This window comes from Stenella coeruleoalba (genome assembly GCF_951394435.1).
Source record: "Stenella coeruleoalba genome assembly, chromosome: 17".
Lineage (NCBI taxonomy): Eukaryota > Metazoa > Chordata > Mammalia > Artiodactyla > Delphinidae > Stenella > Stenella coeruleoalba.
Window position 1 is genome coordinate 46,121,512 of NC_137163.1, and position 25,637 is coordinate 46,147,148.

Here is a 25,637-nt window from a genome sequence, read left to right on the forward strand (position 1 = left end):
CAGGTAAGGACATGCCAGGCATGCGGCCGCTGCTTGAAGGGACTGTCCCTACTTGTTCCCCTCCTTGTTCCATTCCATGGGAGATAAATCACCAGGGCCCAGAGGTCAGAAAGAATGTAAAATGAGACAAGCAAAGCTGTCTTCCGCCTGCACATGCAGGTTATTTTTGATGCTTCTGGGTTTATGGGTTTCCTCCCAGGGAAGTTAACCTTGAGCCGAGACAGTCTGTAGATAATGTAAACCACCATCTGGCAACCTTCCGATTTCTAGTCTATATAATCTGCAACTGTAGCATAATAAACTTTGCCTTGCAACCATCAGTTGTCTTGGTCCTTCTGACCCCATCCGTCGGTGCTACTTCAGTTCCTTACCCCTTCCCTTCTGACCCTGGGCGGTGAGATCCTCTTTCTCCGGCTGGTCCGCGGCAAGTGGCACTCGAACAGGGACCTGAAGCGTGAAGGCAATTAAAAGAAAAAGAAAGTGCAGGTAAGAGAACCCTTATGCAAAATATGTGTGGCCACCAGTAAAAGTGGAACTAATAGAGGCATAAGGCAATAGTCAGAAGTGAAATAAGATGGGGCAAAAGGGCTCAAAGATGTATGAATTATTTGCTCAGGTTTTACTTTCGATGCTTAAAGCTCGGGGTAATAAAGTTTCTACCTCACAGTTGACTGAATTTTTACAGCATATCCATGGTGTATCTCCCTGGTTTCCTGATGGCGGCTCTGTTGACATAGAAATCTGGCAGAAAGTTGGAGAAGATTAAAAAATTATTACAAGTCTCGAGGGCCTACTCATACTCCTGTTGTTACATATAGTTTGTGGAACCTGATAAAAAATATGTTTAGATTCTTCTCATGATAGTGTTGATTTGAATGTAAAGTCAGAAAAACATAAGCCTCTGACAGAAGGAGAGACTGTATTATCAGCTACTGTGTCGCCACTTCCTAAACCGAAAGAGCTAATTAATTTAAATATTTTAGATGAAGAGGAACATTTTGACTTAACAGATGAGGCTTGTAAACATAAAAGAGAGAAATATCCTGAGGATGATTTTCTAATGGCTGTGATAGATAAGTCAGTGAAAAAGCTGCAGGTTAATAAGGACTGTCTTCCTCAAAAATCCACATCTGTAAAAATGCTCAGTCCCTTGCAGCGTGCTGTACAAGGAGCAATAAAACGAGGAGAAGATCCTATTTTCTGTTGTCCCGTCATAGAAAGACCTGATCCTAATAATCCTCAACAAGCTACTAGGGGGCATCAGGCTCTCCCTTTGAAAGTTTTGAAAGATTGAAAATCTGCCTGTGCTCAATATGGGCCCACTGCTCCTTTTACTACTGCTATGGTTGACAGGAGAAGCTCTTCCCCCCGCTGATTGGAAGTCTATTGCACGAGCTTGTTTAAATGGTGGAGATTATTTAATATGGAAGTTTGATTTTTATGAACGGGCTGCTGAACAAGCAGAAAAGAATGCTGCCCATAATATTCCAGTTGATTATCATATGCTGATTGGGGAAGGACAATATCTTTCTTTACAAGATCAATTAACTTATCCCTTTGTTGCTTATCCCCAAATAAATCATTTGGCATTACAAGCCTGGAGGAAATGACCTTCTACACACAAAACTGAGGATCTTTCAACAATTAGACGGGGACCTGATGAACCATATGCTGATTTTGTAGATAGGTTGTCACAGGCGGTGGGGAGACTCATTGTGGACGGACTCACTGGTATGATTGTAGTTAAGCAACTTGCTTTTGAAAATGCTAATAATGCGTGTCAGGCTGCGATTCGACCTTGGAGAAAACGGGGAACATTGGAGGATTATATTCACCTTTCTGCAGACATTGGGCCCACTTATATACAGGGTGCTGCTGTGGCTGCAGCATTAACTAAAGTGGGGTTTAAAAACAATCAAAAGAAAACAAAGACTTGTTTTAAATGCGGAAAGGCAGGTCATTTTGCTAGAGAATGTAGATCTTTTAATTCTAACCCTAGTCCTTCCTTCCCTACTCAGAAACCTCTAGATGGTCAGAAAATCCCTGGTTTATGCCCTAAATGGAATAGGGGAAAACATTGGGCACAGATTGTTGCTCAGTGGCCCACAAGGATGGGCCACCACTGTCGGGAAACTCCTCCCGGGGCCTTCCCCGGCCCCAACAAATAATAAGGGTAATGTCTGTGTATCCTCCTCAAATTATCAATCAGACATTAACCAAAAACAAAAACATACAATATGCTCGCTCTCCAGAGCAACACCAGGAAGCGCAGGACTGGAGCTCAGTACCTCCGCCCGATATGTATTAACTCCTGAAATGGGTCCTCAGGCCCTCTCTGCAGGCATCTGTGGACCTTTACCCAAGGGTTTGATGGGACTATTATTGGGAAGAAGTAGTGTCACCATGAAAGGTTTAACTGTTATGCCAGGAGTCATGGTTTCTGACTACGAAGGAGAAATAAAAGTCATGGCACAAACTATTAAAAATATAATAACTATTTCTCCTGGTGATAAAATTGGACAATTGCTACTTTTGCCCTTTGTACCTCATGGACAAAGTTTACAACATCAAAAGAGAGAAACAAAGGCTTTTGGATCGTCTAATGCTGCCTACTGGATTCAGAAGATAGGGAAAGAACATCCAGAAATGAAATGAACCATTAATGGAAAGGTTTTTTCAGGTTTGTTAGACACTGGAGCTGATGTCTCTGTTATGACGCAGATACACTGGCCTAAACGTTGGCCCATTAGTCCTACTATTACAGAACTTCACGGAATAGGACAAAGTTCTTCTCCTATGCAAAGTAGTCAGTTTTTTTTATGGCAAGATAGTGAGGGCCATTCAGGATATTTCCAGCCTTATGTTTTGCCTGGGCTGCCTTTAAACCTCTGGGGCCGAGATATATTAAAAGAAATGGGAGTATTACTTTATAGTCCAAACTCTCAAGTCTCTAATATGATGTTGGATCAAGGATTTCTTCCCACAAAAGGGCTGGGAACAAATCAACAAGGAACTGTCTATCCTATTGATGTGAAAATAAAATATGATAGACAAGGTTTGGGTTTTTCTTAGGGGCCTTGGATTCTCCTCCACTCACTGCTGATCCAATTATTTGGCTGACTGATGACCCTGTATGGGTGGACCAATGGCCCCTCACAAAGGAGAAATGAGAAGCTGCAGAACAATTAGTACTGGAACAATTAGGGCATTTAGAAATTTCCAGTAGTCCTTGGAATACTCCTATTTTTATTATCAAGAAAAAATCTGGAAAATATAGGTTATTACAGGATCTAAGAGCTGTTAATAAAACTATGCTAATAATGGGAGCTCTTCAACCAGGCCTACCCTCTCCAACAGCCATACCACACAATTATCATCTTTTAGTTATAGATTTAAAAGATTGTTTTTTCACTATTCCTTTGTTTCCTGAAGATAGAAAACATTTTGCTTTTAGCTTGCCTGCCTTAATTTTTAAGGAACCCATGAGGAGATTTCAATGGAAAGTATTGCCTCAGGGCATGGCAAATAGTCCTACATTATGCCAAAAATATGTGGCTCAGGCCTTGACTCCTGTGAGAAAAAGGTTTCCATCGTTATATCTCATACATTATATGGATGATATACTTTTAGCCACTGATAATATTTCTTTATTAGAGACTGCTTTTCAATTTTTACAACAGTCCTTACAATCATTCGGCTTGGTCATTGCCTCAAAAAAAATTCAAAGACAATCTCCATTTTTATATTTGGGAAAATATATTGATAACACTACTATTAGGCCTCAAAAACTGCAAATTTGAGTTGATAATTTAAAAACATTAAATGCTTTTCAAAAATTACTTGGCGATATTAATTGGCTAAGGCCTTCCTTAAAACTTACTACTGCTCAATTACAGCCTTTGTTTGATATTCTTAAAGGTGACTCAGATCCTTCTTCTTCACGCTCTATGACTCCAGAAGGATTTCAAGCTTTACAAATAGTCAGTAGATCTATCAGTTCTACACAATTAACTAGAATTCATACTCACCTTCCAATTTTCTTAATAATTTGTCCAACTCCTCATGTGCCTACTGCCGTCTTATGGCAAACTGTTGGAATTATTGAATAGATTCATATGAAAACTACACCCTCTAAAGTTATTAACCCTTATTATGAACTTATTAGTAATTTAATAATGCAAGGTAGAACTAGATGCTTACAACCTATAAGTATAGAACCTTCTCAAATTATTATCCCTTATTCAGTTAGTCCACAAAATTGGCTTTTTCAACATAGTAATGAATGGGGTCTTGCTCTTGCAGGATTTTCAGGTACCTTGGAATGCCATTACCCTGCTGATAAATTGATCCAATTCAGCAAACTTAACTCATATCTTTCCTTCTATAATTAGCCAACAGCCTGTTCCTCATGTACCTTTGGTTTTTACGGACGGTTCTTCTTCAGGAGTGGCTACTGTAATCATTGATGACGGAACAAACCTCATTAAAGAAACTTCCTTGACTTCAGCTCAACGTGTTGAACTGTATGCTGTCATTATGTCTTCTAAACATTTGCCTTCTATATCTTTTAATTTGTTTTCTGATAGTAAATATCTTATTAGCTTGTGATTTCTTCTAGAGACTGCGAGCATAGGACATACTAATGACCCTGAATTATCATCCTCTTTTCGTTTGCTTCAACAGCTTATTCGTTCCCATGATGGTCCTGTTGCAGGTCTGTATATCCGTGCTCATTCTAACTTGCCTGGTCCATTGACTAAACTTAATGCGACTGCAGACGTTTTAACTCGATCTAAACGTGATCTTTATCCTGTACATTTTCCTCCCAAGAATAGAGTTGAAGTTACTCCTCCTCCTCAATCTCTTTTCCCTAAAGCAGTACATGTCCCAATTTACCGTACTCCTCCTTTCCGTTCGTCATGCTGTCAAGAATGGCTAATATACTGCATTCATTATCTCCATACTCTTGATACTCATGGTCCATGTCCTGGACACCCTCATATTATGGTAAGTTATGATCAAACTGCTTCACAAGCAGCACAGCAGTTGCACGCTTTACACCGTCAGTCAGCGGCTACATTACACACACAATTTTCCCTTACTGGTGAAGCCGCCCCACAAATTGTTAAGCAATGCCCACAATGCTTACCTCACCTTCCTGTTCCACATTATGTTGTTAATCCTCGTGGATTATTACCTAGACATTTATGGCAAATGGATGTTACTCATATCCCGTCTTTTGGGAAATTACAGTTTGTTCATGTCACTATCGATACTTATTCTGGTTTCCTCTGTGCTACAGCACAGACCGGAGAAGCTACTAAACATGTTACCACTCATTTATTACACTGTTTTGCTTCCATGAACCTTCCCAAAATTATTAAAACAGATAATGGGCCCGCTGCTTTTGCAACATTTTGTAATTCATTACAAAATTACCCATATTACAGGCATTCCATATACCCCTCAAGGACAAGGTATTATAGAACGTGCAAATAGATCTTTAAAGCTAACTATTGAAAAAATAAACAGGGGGGAATTGTATAGAACAACGCCACATAACCTTATAAATCATGCTCTGTTTATTTTAAATGTTCTCACTGTTGACAAATTTGGCTGCTCTGCAGGGAGAAGGTTGGTGGCTGAGCCAAGATTGGCCTCTCAATCTCCGGAGGTCCTCTGGAAAGATCCGTTAACAAGCACTTGGCGTGGTCCTGATCCTGTGTTGATTTGGGGACGTGGTCACGTGTGTATCTTTCCCAGATCAGCGCCTGGACCTTGCTGGCTTCCTGAGCGCTTAGTCAAGCAAATAGATGGCTCGCCACAGCTCACCTATCAGAAGATGAAGAAGCTCTGCACCTCTCCGGAAAATTTGACAGTGTTGATTGAGAAAAAGAAGAAGAAGAGGAGAGCACTTGCCAGGACGACTCAAAGGAGTGATGTTCCAACTTGGGGACAAATTAAACAACTGGTTTCATGAGCTCAAGAGTCAGTGAAACAACAGAATAATCCTGTTACACCTGTAACTTTATTTTTGGTTATGTTGGCAACCATTTCATGTGTTCCCTCTGTTAATGCAGCAACTTACTGGGCCTATGTACCTGATCCTCCACTATTACAACCCATATCTTGGTCTGAAGCAGAGTTTCCTGTATTTTACAATGATAAGTGTTTATGGGCCTCTTATTGGGAATATAAAACAAATCAATATGTCTGTAAATTATACTAACTGGTTTAGTACCCATCCTGTCTGTCTTAGCCCATTGAATCTGGAAACTGGATGTGTAAAGGCTATTAGTTATGAGCATACAGATGTTTATGAGGGAATGGATCAATCAATTCATTTGTCAGGCTCTCCAGGCATCCTTCGTTTTACAGGAACCAACATTACTCTTACATACCCGGCTACCAGCCGACGAGAGGATCTTAAGGATACCATCATTTGGTATAAAATGGGCAACCTATTAATATTAAAGGTCAAATCTCATACACCTCACCACTTAGGGATTCCGCTATTACTATAACCAAGGTTACAGGTGAAGATTCAGGAAATTACTTCTGTATGAAGCGTTTACTTGGAGGACAAGGGATACTTATAGCTGGGTATAAGGTTACTATGCTTAACAGAAAATCAAAAAATCAATTGCCTCCCCTTATGACCGTTAACTTTCCTGGATCCAATTTTGAACGTTGCAATGCATCTTGGAATAATAACCAAATACGGTGTACTATAGATTATACCAAGGTGTCAATTCTTATCTCTTCTTTTCCCATCATAGATAGGTTTATCACATTTCAAAAGAACAGGGATATATGGAAACTAGCTCTAACTTATTCCAATACCCCTGTTATAACTTGTGTTGCTCCTCCGTATACACTTTTGTTTGGTTCTATTAACATTGGTAATTCTTCCAAAGGAGGATATAATATTAGCTGTGTTAATTGTATTTTTAGCAGTTGTATGTTCCCTTCTGCAGGAACGCAATCTGTGCTTATACTAAAGCAACCCATGTATGTTATGGTGCCTGTACATCTGAGAGAACCTTGGTATGAAGATACTGGAGTACAGGCATGGGTGGAACTCTCTAAAGCCTTGCAGAGAAGGAGACGCTTTCTTGGGTGGCTAATAGTAAGTTTACTTGCCTCGGCTGCTCTGTGTTCTGCCGCGGCTACTGCCGGTCTTGCTCTTTCACAGAGTATTCATAATGCTCACTTTGCTAATCAGTTATCTCAACATACCAGTCTTGCTTTATCTTTACAAAGTCACATAGATTTACGGATTAATAACAAATTAGATGAATTTCAAAACGCAATTTTGGGGAGTGGAGATCAGATGGCAGCATTAAAATTGAGGATGCGTTTAGCTTGTCATGCAAAGTATACATGGATGTGTGTTACTCCTTAAAAGTACACTGACTGTATTTGGGAATGGGAAAAAGTAAAAATGCATCTGCTGAGTGTTTGATCAGATAATAATATTAGTCTTGATCGTAAGAAATTAAATGCTGAAATTCAGGATATACAAAATACACATCTTGATGATGTTTCGCCAGAAGATGTAATTCAAACTTTACTGGATCATTTAAAGTGGTTAAACCCTCAGTCTTGGATTACTGGAAGGTTGTCAGGATTTATTACCCTGGCCATAATTTGCCTATTATTGATAATAATCTTCTCATGTCTGTTTCGTATCCTCATGCAACAGTACAGTACTCTCGGCACTAAACTTCATGGAATTATTTTGCAGCAAAAGTTAAAAACTAAAAAAGGGGGACCTGTGGGAAGCAGTCAGCCTTGAGAGCAGGTAAGGACATGCCAGGCATGCCGCCGCTGCTCGAAGGGACTGTCCCTACTTGTTCCCCTCCTTGTTCCGTTCCATGGGAGATAAATCACCAGGGCCCAGAGATCAGAAAGAATGTAAAATGAGACAAGCAAAGCTGTCTTCCCCCTGCACATGCAGGTTATTTTTGATGCTTCTGGGTTTATGGGTTTCCTCCCAGGGAAGTTAACCTTGAGCCGAGACAGTCTGTAGATAATGTAAACCACCATCTGGCAACCTTCCTTTTTCTAGTCTAGATAATCTGCAACTGTAGAGCAATAAAATTTGCCTTGCAACCATCAGTTGTCTTGGTCCTTCTGACCCCATTCGTCGGTGCCACTTCAGTTCCTTACCCCTTCCCTTCTGACCCTGGGCGGTGAAATCCTCTTTCTCCGGCTGGTCCGCGGCACACATGAATATATGTTTTTGTCTTGCTGTACTGCACCTGTGCTGTCTAGTAACAGATATTTTGTCTGCTAGTAGTGTTCTAGATTATGTCTTTCTAAAGCACTGAGGCAGTGCACCTATTCTGTAGTTGCAGCTGATGCCTGAATGTAGCCTAGCTGACAAATTATTGATTAATAAGAACTTGAATTTCTCAAAGATTTGTACTGTTAACCAAAATCTGAGCAAGGAGTCTCAAATGTAATTCTTAGCCAGAATTACATGTTAATGAACCATTTAACAGTGTGAATCAAGGAATATCAGTGTAAGGATTTCTTTTAATTTATTTTTTACCTGCTTGAAATATCAGTTAAAGTTTGCCAGCTTGGTTGCAGCTTGGTTGCAGATGAACGGACGTTCATCTTGGTTGCAGATGAACTACTTAATGTGGGATAGGATAATAGACTTCCAGCGCCCTCAAGGCTGTGACCTTGCAGCCATTTTACATAGCACATCCTCCTCCTATAGGGATGAATCTTTCCCTGGCCTGAAAAGTAGCAGCTCTGTTGAAGCTTTGCTTATTGTAACAGGCTTTTGTTTCCAGGTTACATGTCTGTGGAAGACTTAATTCTGAATAGAGATATAGATATTACTGGAAACTAATTGTTTTTTCTATTATACTCTGATTTATCAAAAAAGTAAAACATTTAAACTGTGCTACAGAAATTCAGAAGTTGTCTTGCAATCTTTAAACAATAAATGAATGAGTTGCCCTTAAAAAAAAAAAAAGGATTAAGCAGTTAAGCTGTTGGTCCCACATCAGACAAATTTTCCTATACCTTCTGTCAATATTGTTAACAGAGACTGTTATTTTATTAATCCTTATGATTCCGTGATTCTTTCTTTCATGTTTCAGGGCTCAGCAGGTGAGAGAGTGGATTTGTTAAGCTGGGTGGGTTTATCCTTCTTTTATGCGTTCATTCAATTTTATGTTCATTTACTTATTGTACACACATGGCAATAGAAGCTTCTAAAGCAATCATTGCTATTCTGCAAAACAACAAGGCACAGAAGCAGATGTCTTATTTCTGAGATTTCTCCCCCCAGGATTATTATGATTAAAGATCCTTTCCCCCCACTCCCTGGAGAGGACAAGGGGCTGCTCGCTGGAGGTTTTTTAATGACTTGGGGAAAGGCTCAAATATCCCCCCATTATGGTAATCCACCCCAGGGGCAAACCACACAAGAATATTATGAATTTATTTTATTTTTCTATCCTTGCAAAGGTAATACTCAGCTCATTAGAATATGAAAACTATACTGTCAAATTTCAGAATTACATGGATGAAGAAAATCACCAAAGTGGCATCATATCACGTGTGTTATAGTTGTATTTACTATATTGACTATATTAACTATTTTGTGTTAACAGTATATTGTATAACTATATATTGAAAAGGCAAAATGCTGTAACTTATTTCAGAGAAAATAATTATGTTGGCAAACCCCAAATTGTACACTGTAGACAGGTCCTAGGAAAAGAAGTTTTAATTCATAGTGGACAAGAGGTTAGCTTCTGTTTTCAGCCATGTGCTATTTCAAGAATTAAACGTCATGAATAATACAGGATATAAGAGGAATAGTCTAAAGACGGAAAAGCACATTTTGATTAGGAAAGAGAATTTAAGGCTTAAGTCTTTTTTTTTTTAAGGAAAACTGCCTTATTACTATGGCATAAGAAAATTGTTTCCTTCTTTTCTTCCTTGCTTTCTTCTTTTCCTTTTTTTTAACCTTTTTAATTTTGGATATTTGACCTCTAAGCTGAGATGACTGAAAATGCCTCCTCTGGGCATCAACCTTTTTGAAAGACTTTTTCCCCCTCCCTAAGGGCTATTTGTCTCTTGGAGGCATTGCCTACATTACTCACCAAGAGGCAAGCATTTGTCCTTGCACTAAATGCTGACATCTCCTGATAAGAGGGAAGCTGCAAAGTAGAAGAATTGAAGGTCAATATGTTGATAGTGGTCTCAAGAGCATTGATGTACATTTGTGTATTGGGGAAGGGGAGAGAAGCTTGAGAGTGGGCCAGTGGGGAGGGGTAAATATTTTGTGATGCTGTCTACCTATGGGCTTATAAAGTTTACAGCTGCATTAGGAGGACAAGCATTACCATTAGCATGAAGAGTAGGGCAGACCTCAGTTGCAAAAGCTTCTAGCCATACACATAGGGCAATACGTAAATGATACACCTTATTGCATTCACCCATTCACCCTCCCCTGTTCATGCTAATTGGAAATTTCAGTCCATTTCAGAGAAGTAATACAACTATCGATCATTTTCCCTGGCACGAATCTTCCTAGAGCTCACGCACTAGCCCATGTGTCTTAGATTTAATATCTGATCACTAGCTGGATTGAAGCCAAGAGGTGGTTCCCAAAGTTGCTGCACATTAGAATCACCTGGGGAACTCTGAGCCCTCCCTGTGCCCAGGCTCCTCCCTAGACCTACTGAATCAAAATCTCTGGGGCTGGGACCCAGACACCAATGTTTTTCTTAAAAGCTCTTTAGGTCATTCAAATGAGCAGCAAAGCTTGAGAAGCAGCCCAATAACGGGAACAAACTTATTTCACACAGATAAAGTAGGGCAATTCATATGTTAAAAGAACATGAATATATGTCCATGCCTCTTTCACGCTTTGTCACAGTTTACCCTTCCCCCTCCCCATATCCTCAAGTCCGTTCTCTAGTAAGTCTGTGTCTTTATTCCTGTTTTACCCCTAGGTTCTTCATGACATTTTTTTTTCTTAAATTCCATATATATGTGTTAGCATACGGTATTTGTCTCTCTCTTTCTGACTTACTTCTACACTGTTGGTGGGGATGTAAATTGGTGCAACCACTATGGAAAACACTGTGGCAGTTCCTCAAAAAGCTAAAAATAGAGCTACCATATGATCCAGCAGTCTTACTGCTGGGCATATATCTGGACAAAACTATAATTCGAAAACATACATGCACCCCTATGTTCACAGCAGCACTATTTATAATAGCCAAGACATGAAAACAACCTAAATGTCCACTCACAGGTGAATGGATAAAGAAGATGTGATATATATAAAATGGAATACTACTCAGCTATAAAAAAGAATGAAATAATGCCATTTGCAGCAACATGGCTGGACCTAGAGACTATTATACTAAATGAAGTAAGTGAGAAGGAGAAAGACAAATACCATATGATATCACTTATATGTGGAATCTAGAATATGATACAAATGAACTTATCCATGAAACAGAAACAGACTCACAGACATAGCACACAAACTTGTGGTTCCCGAGGGGAAGGGGGAGGTGGGGGAGTGATGGATTGGGAGTTTGGGATTAGCAGAGGTAACTTATTATATGTATGATGGATAAACAACAAGGTCCTACTGTATAGTACAGGGAACTATAGTCAATGTCCTGTAAGTAACCATAATGGAAAAGAATATGAAAAATTATATATATGTATAACTGAATCACTTTGTTGTACAGCATAAACTAACACAACATTGTATATCAACTATACTTCAGTAAAATAAATTTTTAAAAAAAGGGAAAAAAAACGAATATATATATATACATATATATATATTTCTTTTTTTCCTCTTTATTCTGTTTGTGTTTCAAATAGGCTTTTTTTTTCCTTCTGCAAAAAGCGTTATTGTTTCCATTTGGTCCAAGGCTTGGGAGAGGGCTCCAGGGCGGTTACAAAGCTGCCTAGTAGCTGCAGAGCAGGGCTTCAGGCAGAAGCTCTGATGCCAGAGGGGCTCCTCAGAGGCCGCTGGACTTCAGAGACTCCTGTTTGTGCTCGAGGGTGAGCCTTTCAAAGAGATACTCGCCCAGCACAGCCTGCGGACCAGCCAGCCTGCGGAGGTTGGTCAGGTGGTCGCCCATCTTCTTGATGAGTTTCACCTGCTCCTCCAGGAAGCGGCTCTCCAGGAAATCACAGAGGTGGGAGTCTGCGCGGGCGGAACCCAGGGCGCGCAGATCTGATAGTGCCTGGAGCAGGCTCTTCTCCCTAAGAATGGCGGCTTCCACAGCGTCCTGGGTTTTACCCCACTCATCTTGAGAAGGCTTCCGCGCATCCTGGAAGAGGGCGCGGCCACAGCACTGGTTTTGCATTTTCAAGAGACGCTGGGCGCCCTCACACTTCTCCTCAGCCAGTTGGCGAAAACTGTGGCCCACACTGTCCAGAGTCCCATTGTTGCTGTCGAAATAGAAGTTCAGAGAGAGGTAAGTGTCCCCAGATGCATGTTGAACAGGCGGTGGACGGCGGCCTCCACCTCGATGGAATAATTCTGACGCACCTGGGAACTCGTGGTTGATCAGTGATAAGGAGCTAAGCTCAAAAAACGGTGTTGGCCTGTCCTGGAGGCTGAGGATAGCTGAGTGGCTGATTCCAAAGGTTGCGACAGGAAGAAAGGTTGGAGGGTGGTCGGGGGCTGGAGCAAGGAGCGTCCCTGGGTCTGTTCATTCCAAACACTGTTGAAGCAAAAGACAGAACTGCAGGACTGCCGAGCGCACTGCCTCAAATAGGCTTTGATATAAATGAACCAGAAGTCCAAGCAAGGACAAAACTTACCCTTCCCCCCGCCAAAATAGCTGGCGATACTAGAATCTAGACCTGGGAAGGGATTCTTCCATTACTTTCTGAACATTCCAAGCCACTAGAGCAGTGGTTCTCAAAGTATGGTCACCTTGTAACCAAGCAGTACCCTATGGGGCCTTCCTAGGACAGACCCATCCCCCATATCCTCTGCTGTAGTTCCTCTCTGAAGTACTCAGATAATAGTATCTCAGGCATATTTCTTGAGTTTTCAGATGCTAAAAACCACCACCCAATGGAAGAAATCAACTCCTTGATGATCATGAGCACATAGCCCCCAGACCTTCTGGCACCTAAGGATGGATAATGTTACCTGCCCTGTGGCCTCCACATCAACCAATCAGAGGATTGTGCATGAGCTGATCACATTCCCTGGGACGTCCCTCCCTCACCTGGCCTTTAAAAATGCTTTGCTGAAATCCTTTGGAGATTTCAGGGTGTTTTGGAACTCGGGCCACCCCTCTCCTTGCTCGATCCTGCAATAAACCTCTCTCTGCTCCAGACTCCAACCTTTAGGTTTGTTTGGCCTCACTGTGCTTCAGACACACGAACCTGCATTCGGTAACAACCTGACCAGTTTTACCAGCGTCCCCTGATAATGTGTCAGATATTCAAGTTTTAGGGCCCTGTCCCAGCCCTATGGAATCAGCAACTCTGGTGGGGCTCAGTGATCTCTGTTATAACAGGCCCTCCAGATGATTTTTATTCACCTTAAAGTTTGAAAATATCTGCATTGTCAGCTGGCCAAAGCGTCCACCAGCAGGTGAAGGGGAGTGGTGCCTGGAAAAGATAGGGACCAGCCAAGGCAAGTACAGCAGCATTTGCCGTGGTGGTAATGGAGAATGCCTTTTCTCCACTGGTTGGCACAGACTAGGATCTGGGAGCAGTGGCAGGGTTATTTAGGATGCTTTACATTTCAATGTAGAGGGACCGCTGTCCTGGTTTGCCAGGGACTTGCCCTGTATGAGCACTTAAAATCTCATCCCGGCAAACCCCTTAGCCCTGGGTTTGAAAAACGTAGGGAATAACATGAAATTTAGGGGAAACATGATCTAGGTTTTGGGCAAGTCACAAGTGCTAATTAAAGCTAAGCAAGTATGGACAACACTAGCGTTCTTTAGCCCTTTGCGGGGAGGTAAATCTGATTGGGTGAAAGGACTTATTGTTAAGAGATCTTTGTAGAAACATCCCCTTCTGCTTAGTCCGCTGGTTCTCAGTTCTGGCTAGACATTGGCATCGTCTGAGGAGATTTAAAATGATTTTATTGGTCTACGATGACCAACCGTCAGTGTGAGGGTTTTTAAAAAGTGCTTCAGATGATTCTAATGCACAACCAAATTTAGGTGCCACTGCTTAAGCTTTTGAACTGCTGCTGCATATTTTCACCTCATCTTCCTATGAGAATATCCAACTGTAGTTGAGGTTTGTTTTTTTTTTCTTTTTCTAACTGTCTTATTATAAGATTTACTGTCTTAAATAAGGTTGAATGTACAGAAAATCTTGCTAGTTCATCTGGTATAGCTGGATACTTAGAATAATATAGTTAAGATATATACCATTTAAGTATTGTGACAGGCCTTTTTTTTGAAATTAACATATACATTGAATTAGTATGTTCTCTTTTGAAGTTGTTATGTTGGGGAGCTATACCTCTAATCTGCCATTGCTAAATATCTGGACACCTCTTATTAGGAATTGCTTTTAGAAATCTTTAGGGATTAAAACCAAGATTGCTGTATTATTTGTACTGGAACCACAAAAACCTCACAGAGTTCCCCCGCTGTACCTTCTACCCCCACTCTAACCCTTGGCAACTTCTACTCTGTTCTCCATCTCCACAGTTTTGTTATTTTAAGAATAATATGTAAACATAATCATGAATTACTTAATCTTCGGAGATCGGCTTTTCAAAATTTTTCCCTCGGCATCATTCCCTTGAAGTTCATTTCAATTTTTGCGTATATTAATAATTTGTTCCTTTCTGTTGCTCGGTAGTATTCTATCATAAGATTTTATCACAATTTGTTTCAACATTCATCCACTGCAAGACATTTGGGTAGTTGCCAGTTTTGGGCTATTATAAATAAAACTGCTATGAACATTTATGTGTAAGTTTCTGTGGGAACTTAATTAAGTTTTTGTTTCTTTTGGATAAATGCTCAAGAGTACAATTACTGCGTTGTAGGGTGAATCTACTTTTAGGATTAAAAGAGACTGTCAAGCTGTTGATCAGAGTGGCTAAACCATTTTATTTTCCCACCAGTGATGTGATATAATTTTTCTATGTACTCGCCAGCATTTGATGTTGTCACTATACTTTAATTTTAGTTACTCTCTGACATCTCATTATGGTCTTAATTGGCATTTCCCTAATGGCTAATGATGCTGAGCATCTTTTCATGTGCTCCTTTGCCGTGTGTATATTCTCTTCCATGAAATGTCTGTTCCTGTCTTCTGCCTATTTTCTAGTTGGATTTTTTTAAGTTGTTTGGAGAGTTCTTTGTATATTATAGATACAAGTCATTTGTCTCATATGGGATTTTCAAATATGTTTTCCTACTGTGTAATTTGAGTTTTCATCCACTTAAAAGGATCTTCTATGAAGCATTTTTAACTCATTTTGATGAGATCCAATTTATCAGTTTTTGCCTTTATTGATCATACTTTTGGTGTCAAGTCTAAGAATTATTCCCCTAGTTCTAGATGCCAAACATTCTCTCCTATTTTTTTTTCTAAAAATGTCCTGCTTTTACATTTAAGATTATGATCCACTTTGATTTAATTTTTGTGTAAGGTGTGGAGGTTAAGGTTCATTTTTTGTTTGTTTTTGTCGAGGGATGTCCAACTGTTTCAGTACCATTTTTTGAAAAGTCTATTCTTCCTTGATAGCTTTTGCACTGCTGTCAAAAACAAGTTATATGTATTGATGTCAGTCTATTTCTGGGTTCTCTATTCCATTCCATTGATCTATGTATCTACCCTCCATCATTACTGCAAACTCTTGAAATTGGGTAGATTAATTCCTCCCATTTTCATCTTCCTTTACAAGTTGTTTTAGCTATTCTTCAGCCTCTTCTTACCATATAAATCTTAGAATAAGCTTGTCTATATCCACAAAAACCTTGAGGGCATTTTAAGAGTAATTGTGTTAAGCCTCTTAACTTGGGGAGAATTGACATCTTTATCATGTTGTGTTTTCTAATCCATGAACAAGGTATGTCTCCCTATTTGTTTGCGACTTAAAAATTTTTCTTCATCAGCATTTTGTAATTTTCAGTCTAGAGGTCCTATAAATGTCTTATTGGGCTTATATTTAAGTATTTATTTAGGTCAGTTGTAAATGGCATCACATATTTTTATTTAACCTTCTACACATTTGTTATTAATATATAATTTGATAAAATTGTGGTGATCTTGTACTCTAAATCATTTACAAACTAATATTATTTCTCAAGCTTTTTGTGGATTCCTTGGTATTTTCTCCATTTAGATTATCATCTCATCTTCAGATACAGACAGTTTTACTTTTCCTTATTCAGTATAATAGGATATATTACTATTCAACATTCAGTAGGATATGTTCCTTCCTGTGCAACGTAGTAGGAATAGTCCTTTTATCTTTTAAATAAACTTTTAAAAAATTTAACTTTTAAATTTATGTATTTATTTATTTTTGCTTTATTTTCTTACTAGAACCTCCAGTGATATATTTAATAAAAGTGGTGAGAGCAGATATCGGTGCCTTGTTTCTGATCTTACAGAGAAAGCATCCAGTCTTTCACAGTTAAATATCATGTCGGTATAGGTTGTTTGTAGATCATCTTTATGAGTTTCAGTATGCTCCTTTTCTATTCCTAGTTTGCTTGGAGTATTTTCTTCTTTTCTTAAAATCATGAATGGGATTGGATTTTGTCAAATGCTTTCTCTGCATTAATGGATAGGATCACATGACTTTTCCCCCTTAATCTATTGGATATGGTGGATTACACTGTTTAATTTTCAAATATTTAACCAATTTTGCATAACTGGAATAAATCCCACTTGGTCATGGTATATTATTCTTTTCATATATTTCTGGATTTAATTTGCTAATATTTGGCTGAGGGTTTTTCAGCCAATTTCATAAAAAATATTGGTCTGTAGGTTTCTTCTTTCTATACTATCCCTGTCTGGTTTTGGTATCAAGGTAATACTGGCTTCATAAAATTAATTAGAAACTGTTCCCTCTACTTCTATTTCTTATCAAATCATGTAAAATTGGTGTTAATTCTTTAAGTCTTGGGTAAAAGTGAAACATCTAAGCCTGAACATTTCTTTTGGGAGTTTTTAAATGAAAAACCAGTGTTTCTAATGGTTACAGGAAAATTGAGATTATCTATTTCATCTTGGCTGAGTTTTGGTAGTTTTGGGTGTAGAAACATTGGCCCATTTCATCTACATTTTTGAATTTATAGTGTAGACTTGTTCATAGTAACTTGTCCCTCATTAACCTGCAGGATATGTCATGGTATCCCTGGTTGCATTTCTGATATCTGTGATTTGTGCCATCTCTCTGTTTAATCTTTATCAGTCTTTCTAGATCTTTATTGGTTAGATTGCTTATTTCAAAGAACCAGCCTTTTGTTTCATTGATTTTCCCCCCTATTTTCCTGTTTTCAGTTTCATGGATTTCTGTTTCATCTTTATTATTTCCTTCTTTCTGCTTGTTTAGTGTTTTTTCCTCTTCCTTTTTTACTATTTTAATATAGAAAATTAGATTATTGCTTTGAAATATTTTCTTTCCCAATTTAGTGCTATAAACTTCCGTTTCAGCATTGCTTTCACTTCATTCCGCAAACTTTTGTCTGTTATATCTCCATTTTCTTTTATTCTATGCATTTAAAAATTTTTCCTTGATGCTGTCTTTTTTACCCATGAGTTATTTGGAATTGTGATGTTTAGTTTTCATGTGATTGAAGATTTTCCTGTTGTCTTTCTCTTATTGATTTCTAGTCTGATTCCATTATGGCTAGAGAACATACTCTCTATGATTTTAATTCTTTTAAATCTGCTAATGGTTTTTTATCACCCAGTATATGGTATATGAGTGAATGTTCCATGGACACTTCAATATGTATTCTGCTCTTACTGAGTGTGTTCTTTAAATGTCAGTTATATCCTGTTGATTGATGATGTTTTCAGTTCTTCCATATCCTTGCTGATTTTTCTCTCTGGTAGTTGTATAAATTGCTGTGTTGAAGTCTCAAATAATAATTGTGGATTTAAAACTTTCTCCTTTTACCTTTTTCAGTGTTTGCTTCATGCATTTTGAAGTTCTGTTGTTTGGTGCACACACATTTAGTATCACTAGGTCATCTAGGTGGATTATTCCTGTTATCTTTATGTAATGACCCTCTTTGCCCCTAATAATTTCCTTTGCTCTGAAGTTTACTTTATCTGATATTAATATAGCCATTCCTGCTTTTTCTGATTAATGTTCACATGATATATCATTTTCATCCTTTTACTTTGAACTACCTATACATGATGTTGAAAGTAAGCTTCTTATAGACGGTATATAGTTGGATCATGCTTGCGATTTTTTAATCTGCTCTTCCAATCTCTGTCTTTGACTTGGTTATTTAGATCATTTACCATTAATGTAATTATTGCCATGTCAAAGATTTGGTCTACCATGTTATTTTTTGTTTTGTCTTTTACCTTAGTTTCTCAATCCTGTGTTTCCCTTATTTTTCCTTCTTGTGGGTTACTTAAACATTTTTTTTTCTTTCAAAAGTTTATTTAGTATCAAGCAAGGGGAGACTTTGCTTAACACTACAGAACATTTCAAGACTTGAGTTACAAAAGAATACCACATTATTTGCACTTGTAATTGGCTTCCCTTTTTACGCATGTTGGCAAGAGAAAAAAAAAAAACTAGCATATGGCTGAAAGATAAAATAACTAAATTTCTATGGAAACCTTTAAAATGAAAGGTGAGGCTTATGTTAAAAGGATGGATTAACATATTTAGTAAACCTATCTTTTTTGTTTAACACTAGTTAATCAAAGTTTTTTTTTTCCTTTTGATGACCTATTTTTTCATATACAGACTGGAAATAACAAAATTTTACATGTCTTTTTTTTTTTTTCTGCCCAGGTTGATGTTTCAACAAAGTAATTTTAAATTCCATCCATTCAGATGTTAAGCATTTTGATTTATTTAAAAAGGGATTGTTCATAGAAAACAATTACTTTGAACAGTATACAGGACTGGTGGAGACTGGCTATGTCACAACATCAGACAGTACAATCAGTATCTGCTGTATGGCTGGTCTCTGTAGACGCCCTTTGCTGTCCTTGCCGAGGGTGCCTTTTGTCTTGAGTTTGTCCACTCCTCTTGCCCGTAGGAATCATAAGTCTCTTCACTGAGTCCGTGTCCATAATCATAGTAATCAGCACCACTTTGGGCTGGGGCGCTATAGCTGTTATCATAGGAATCATAACTCTGTTCATCATAAGCAGCGCCATATCCATCATCATAGTCATAATCTCCATAGGTCTCTTGTGTTGGGGGCGGCGGTGGAGGTCTGTACCCAGTTGGGGGGACACCTCTTGCTCTGGGAGTGAGAAGTCCTCTTCCTCGACTCACTGGCCCTCGGGTGGAAAGGATTCCTCTGGAAGTCGGCGTCCCTCGTGGTACCCCGACTCCCACTGGCCGGGCCGCGACTCCTCCCCTTCCCCTGGTTATTGCTGGGGTTGGTACACCTCTTGTACGCAAGGTAGGTTTCCCTCGAACAACTGGTACATCTGCATTTTCTGAACCACCATTCAAATATGTTAATTCCTGGAGCTGTGCTTGCCTGATTTCATCATTATAGTCCGGAATGAGGAACTTTTTGATTTCCTCCAGAGCATGTCCTATCCGGGCATAGGCTTCTGTGGCGGGGCAAACACTTCAATCAGAACATGGAGATCATCATTGAGGTGGAAGTACTTTGCTTCTCCACTTTTCCTCAACTCTTCTTCCTTTGCCTTGTCTCTCATGGAGCCTTTTCCAAGGATGGACATTTTTGTCAAGGTTTCTTCTTGCAAGCGCTTCAGAGAATTGCCACGTGGCCCCAAAAGTTTTCCCACAAAGTTGAACTTAGGGAGCTGTTTTACAGGAATCAACACTTTCTGTCCCAGCTTCATGTTCTTATTAATCACCACATCAATGTACTTTTCTTCGTCCTTGCTTTCTCCTTTGTGAAACTTTTCTATTTCTTGGTTCACCAGCCGCAGGGCGTGCATGAAGGAGGGGTCTAGGGAGTCCTTCTCCGCCATCAGCTCCAGCAGGTACTTCTCCTCCATGCTCGCCGGCCGCCAGGGCCCGGGACGCGGACTCGAGGCGGGCGAGCAGCGCCGGCCACGCAACCCCCGACCCCGCCCGCGCCCTAGCGGCGCGGAACCCGGGCCGGATGCCGCGGCCGGGGCGCGGTGGAGCCAAGCCGGGCGGTCGACCTGGCGGCGGCGGCGGCAGCGGCGATGGCGGCGCCGCCGGCGATGGCGGCGCTGCGAGGCGGGAAGCGGCCGCACAGCCCCGGTCCCCAGGGGGTGGCCGCCGACTGCCCCGCGCTGGCGGCCACTGCCTCCCGGACGCGGTCCCCGAGCTCCCGCCACGGGCCGGCGCGGTCAGGCGGGCCCTCTTGCCGGGCCGGCGGCACACTCTGCGAGCCTGAGGCAGTCCCGGGCGAACCCCGGCAGCCGGCGCCAGCGCCACTGCCGAGCTCAGCCGCCACCCGCACGCCGCGCGCCGCCCCGCGTTCTCCGAGCTCTACTTAAACATTTTTTAATAAGTCCATTTTAATTTAATTCATTTATAATCATTTGTGTATACGGTTTGTATAGTTTTCTTAGTGGTTGCTTTTGGCATTACAGTATACATATGTAACTTATCATAGCCTACTGGAATCAGTGTTTCATTACTTCAAGTGAAGTTTCAAAATTTTACTTCCATTTAGGTCTCTTAATATTCCCCAGTTTTAAAGTATGATTTTCTGTAGTATTTCCTTTCTCTACATTGAGAACCCCATCAGATGGTGTCATCATTTTTGCTTTGACCATCATATAGAATTTAAGAAACTCATGAGGCTAATGATAGTCTCTTATATTTACCCCATTTGTTTTCACCCATTCCATTGTTCCCGTTTTCTTTCTGAAGTTCCCAGTCTTCTGTTATTGTTTATGTTTTCATAACAGTAGGTGATATCTTGGATTTCTAGTGCAGCTGGATATGAGTTTCAGGAAACACTGAGCCTGGCTCACTTAATGCTACTGAGTTGGAGGGTTTGTATATGTTGGGCCTGTTGGCACAGCAGATGCTAGCAGATTAGACTAATGTTGATGGGACTAGTGCCACAGGAGGATGGGTTCCCATTCAGGCTATGCTGCTGCTACAGTAGATCAAGTCCCCCTCTACCCCAAGTGTGGGGCAGTGACCTGCTGCTGTCACTGCTTTGTATTAGGCTCCTTTTGCCTCAGGTGTGTGGTGGGATCCCTTGGAAGCTGCTGCTGCTGCTGCTGTCAATCACAAGGTTAAATTCATTTCAGAAATACTTAAGTATAAATATATAGCCTAGCTCTTGTAGGACCTCTGTATTTTTTTTATTGCTTTCATACAAATTATCCCAAATTTAGTGACTCAAAACAACGTAAATTTATTACCTTACAAGTCTGACATTGGCCTCAATTGAGTAAAAGTGTTGGCAGGATCGACAGATGAATGGATAAAGATGTGGCACATATATACAATGGAATATTACTCAGCCATAAAAAGAAATGAAATTGAGTTATTTGTAGTGAAGTGGATTGACCTAGAGACTGTCATACAGAGTGAAGTAAGTCAGAAAGAGAAAAACAAATACCATATGCTAACACATATATATGGAATCTAAAAAAAAAAAAGAAAAAATGGTTATGAAGAACCTAGGGGCAGGGCAGGAATAAAGACGCAGCCATAGAGAGTGGACTTGAGGACACAGGGACGGGGAAGGGTAATCTGGGATGAAGTGAGAGAGTGGCATGGACATATATACACTACCAAATGTAAAAGAGCTAGCTAGTGGGAAGCAGCCACAAAGCACAGGGAGATCAGCTCTGTGCTTTGTGTCCACCTAGATGTGTGGGATAGGCAAGGGAGGGTGGGAGGGAGATGCAAGAGGGAGGAGATATGGGGATATATGTATATGTATAGCTGATTCACTTTGTTATGAAGCAGAAACTAACACGCCATTGTAAAGCAATTATACTCCAATAAAGATGGTTAAAAAAGAAAAAAAAGTGTTGGCAGAGGTACATTCTTTTCTGGAGGCTCTTAGGGGTGTTTCTGTTCCCTGGACTTTATCCGCTTCCAGCGGTCACTTGTAGTCCTTGACTCAGAGTCCCCTTTCTCCACCTACAAAACCCAAAATGTTGCATCTCTCTGATTCTGCTTCTATTAGGACATCTCTCTCTTTCTCTTTCTACAGTTGGGAATGGTTTTCTGCTTTTAAGGACTCATGCAATTAGATTTGTTCCATGAGGTAATCCAGGATAATCTTTCTATCTCAAGGCCTATAACTTCAGTCATATCTGCAAAGTCCTCTTTACCATGTAAGGTAACATATTATTGGGTTCTAGGGATTAGGGTGAGGGCATTTTTAGGAGCCATTATGCTGCCTACCACACCCTTAACAAGTGACCTTGAGAAAATTACTGGGACTTTAATGCCTTACTTTCCTCAAACATAAAATGGAAAGAAAGATAACTAGTTAATATCATGAAAGTGAAACAGTATATATGAAATCAACTAATTCAAAAAATAAGATTTCTTCTTTTTCTTTGTGATTGGCATGATTCTCAGAGTTCAGTTACTTGAAGAGTTACTTTTTTTTAAACAGAACTAAGGAATTTCAGGGTTCAGGTGCTGTAAGATTGTCTGAATTATCTGAGTAACAATTAGCTAAGCACAGGTGTAAAGCATTTGATTTACTCCCTGGTGTCCTTTATCTTCTCATCCCACTAAATCCATATCCCTTGTCTAGCTCCAGCCAGTAGAGTCAGAGCTTGTTTTACTGTTTAACTAAAGTTCAATTTAAATTTGCTCTACATCTCCAGATTCTCAGCCCTGGTTGCATATTATAATCACCTGGGGAGATTTCAAGACCTACTTGATGCCAGATTTTTACCTATCATGGATATTTGAGGAGGGACCTGGAATGAAATGCTCTAGCTTATGGTTTGGGGGGCCAAATCATAGTCTACACTGAGCCAAATCATTTGCGAGATCACCTCTAAAAAGCAATTTATCTGTGGTGACTGATGCTCTTCCTTTGTCAGTATGCTTTTCCCTCTTTGGGGGAAAAGAAGAAGGGGAAAAAACCCCCAGCGGTTGGGCTGCCTGAATTATAACCTGATGCTGTGAAATTAGTGTTGGCTCAGAGCGCACATCTTCGGATACCCATTCTCTCTCCTGCTTCCTTGCATGAGCTTATATCCTTGGGCAGTTCTTCATCCACCACCCTCTTTTGCTTCTAATCTTAGCAAGTAAAGTCCCTCCTTAATGAAACAGCATTTCATGAGACTTACTGGGAGCATAGGTCTGTTCCAGACCTATCCTATGTTAGCTAAAGCAGATATAAGTGATGTATTTTTGGCATTCATCCTTGTGGGTTGGAGAGAGAAGACAGAATTTTATCCTTTAGGTGTCATATGACTGGGCAAATGGGCTCATTCCCTCTACTGCCTACCATGTAAAATACTGAGGGTGTTACCTCTAGAAGGTATCTTCTAGGTATCAAAATAGCTCAGATAAGTCATATTTCTCAGTAAAAGGTGACAAAACTATGGCTTAGGTGGTGAATTTTCCATGTCAATTTGTCTGGGCCACCATGCCCAGTTATTTGGTCAAATATTATTCTGGATATTTCTGTGATGGTGTTTCTGTGTTTTTTAAAATTTTTATGTTTTATTTATTTATATTTTTGGCTGCATTGGGTCTTCGTTGCTGCACGTGGGCTTTCTCTATTTGCAGCAAGCGAGGGCTACTCTTTGTTGTGGTGTGCGGGCTTCTCATTGCAGTGGCTTCTCTTGTTGCAGAGCATGGGCGCTAGGTGCACGGGCTCAGTAGCTGTGGTGCATGGGCTTAGTTGCTCCACGGCATGTGAGATCTTCCCAGACCAGGGCTCAAACCCGTGTCCCCTGCATTGGCAGGCAGATTCTTAACCACTGTGCCAGCAGGGTAGTCCCTGTGATGGTGTTTTTGGATGAAATTCATAATTAAATTTGTGGTGGACTTTGAGTAAAGCAGATTATCCTCCATAATATGCATGGGCCTCATCCAATCAGGTGAAGCTCTTAATAAAACAAAGACTGACCTCCCTGTCGCAAAAAGGAATTCTGCCAGAAGACTTACAGAAATTGAACTGCAACTCTTCCGAGAGTCTCTAGACAGCCTAACCTGCAGATTTTGAATTTACCAAGCCTCTATTATTGTGTGAACCAGTTGTTTAAAATCTCTCTCTCTTTCTCTATCTTTATATAGATATGGATATAGATCTAGGTATCAATATCGATATCTAGATCTATATCTATCAGTATATATGGGCACATTGTATACACATGCTGTTGGTTCTGTTTTTCTGGAGAACCTTGACTAATACAGTGGCCCCTATAAATAAAAGGATGAACCCAAGTTCACCCAGGTAGAAAGTAGTACAATGAGAACTGGAACTTAAGGCCTCATGACTCATTCAGCTGTGAACACTGACCCAGAACTGGCGTCCGCACACTCTGGACCACTGATCAGATCTCGCTTGACTCCTGGTTTTGTACATAACGTTTTGCTTGAACACAGCCGCATCCATTCATTAACGTATTGTGCATGGCTGTTTCTGTGCTACAGCAGCAGATGGGCAGTTGCAATGGAGACGTATGGTACAGAAAATCCAAAATATTTACTATCTGACCCTTTACAAAAAAGATCTGCTGACCCCTGCTCTAGGATGCCATCTGATTTCTGATAGCACCGAGGAGAATAATTCATGCACATTGGGATAGATTGTTAATCTCATGTCCTCCTTAGGTCAAAGATCTCTTAAATGCTCACCCTTGCAATAGCCAGCTTAGGGAGCATTGTCTGAGGATGCAGAAATTTTTCTTGCCAGGTCTTTCCAATCCACACTGCTCCCTGACTATGGTTCTTAAAACCTGTTTTTTAAAAAAAATTTTATTGGAGTATAGTTGATTTACAGTGTTGTGTTAGTTTCAGGTGTACAGCAAAGTGAATCAGTTATACATGTACATATATCCACTTTTTTTTTTTTTCTATTTTCAGTACGCGGACCTCTCACTGTTGTGGCCTTTCCCGTTGTGGAGCACAGGCTCCAGACGCGCAGGCTCAGCAGCCATGGCTCACAGGCCCAGCCGCTCCACGGCATGTGGGATCTTCGCGGACCGGGGCACGAACCCGTGTCCCCTGCATCAGCAGGCCGACTCTCAACCACTGTGCCACCAGGGAAGCCCCACTTTTATTTTTTTTTGGAGTCTTTTCCAAATAGCCCATTACAGAGTACTGAATGGAGTTCCCTGGGCTAATAAGAAGAGCAGGTTCTTATTAGTTATCTATTTTATGTATAGTAGTGTGTATATTTCAGTCCCAATCTCCCAATTTAGCCTCCCTGCCACAATCCCCTGGTAACCCTAAGTTTGTTTTCTACATCCATGCCTCTGCTTCTAAAACCTGTCTATTTTAACCAACTACCACTCATTGCTTACTGTCTCTGGCT

General features: G+C 40.3%; 1 protein-coding gene, 1 long non-coding RNA gene and 1 pseudogene across 3 annotated transcripts; 1 reads left to right on the forward strand and 2 right to left on the reverse strand.

The window, feature by feature from the left end:
- The first annotated feature begins 306 nt into the window (after positions 1-306).
- On the forward strand, positions 307-5,762 carry LOC307175763. The gene is made up of 3 exons (XR_013824473.1): positions 307-486; positions 4,684-4,714; positions 5,628-5,762. It is a non-coding gene; the product is annotated as an uncharacterized lncRNA (long non-coding RNA).
- Positions 5,763-11,832: 6,070 nt separating this feature from the next.
- On the reverse strand, positions 11,833-18,422 carry LOC307176030 (ferritin light chain-like; annotated as a pseudogene). Its single transcript has 2 exons — positions 18,370-18,422; positions 11,833-12,560 (listed from the first exon to the last, which is right to left on the reverse strand). The product of its transcript is annotated as a ferritin light chain-like (transcript).
- On the reverse strand, positions 17,981-20,189 carry LOC307176084 (KH domain-containing, RNA-binding, signal transduction-associated protein 3-like). Its single transcript, XM_079901842.1, is given in 2 exon segments — positions 17,981-19,773; positions 19,776-20,189. Coding segments are annotated over 2 exon segments (1,038 nt in total). The 5' UTR covers positions 20,185-20,189; the 3' UTR covers positions 17,981-19,144.
- Positions 20,190-25,637: the final 5,448 nt, after the last annotated feature.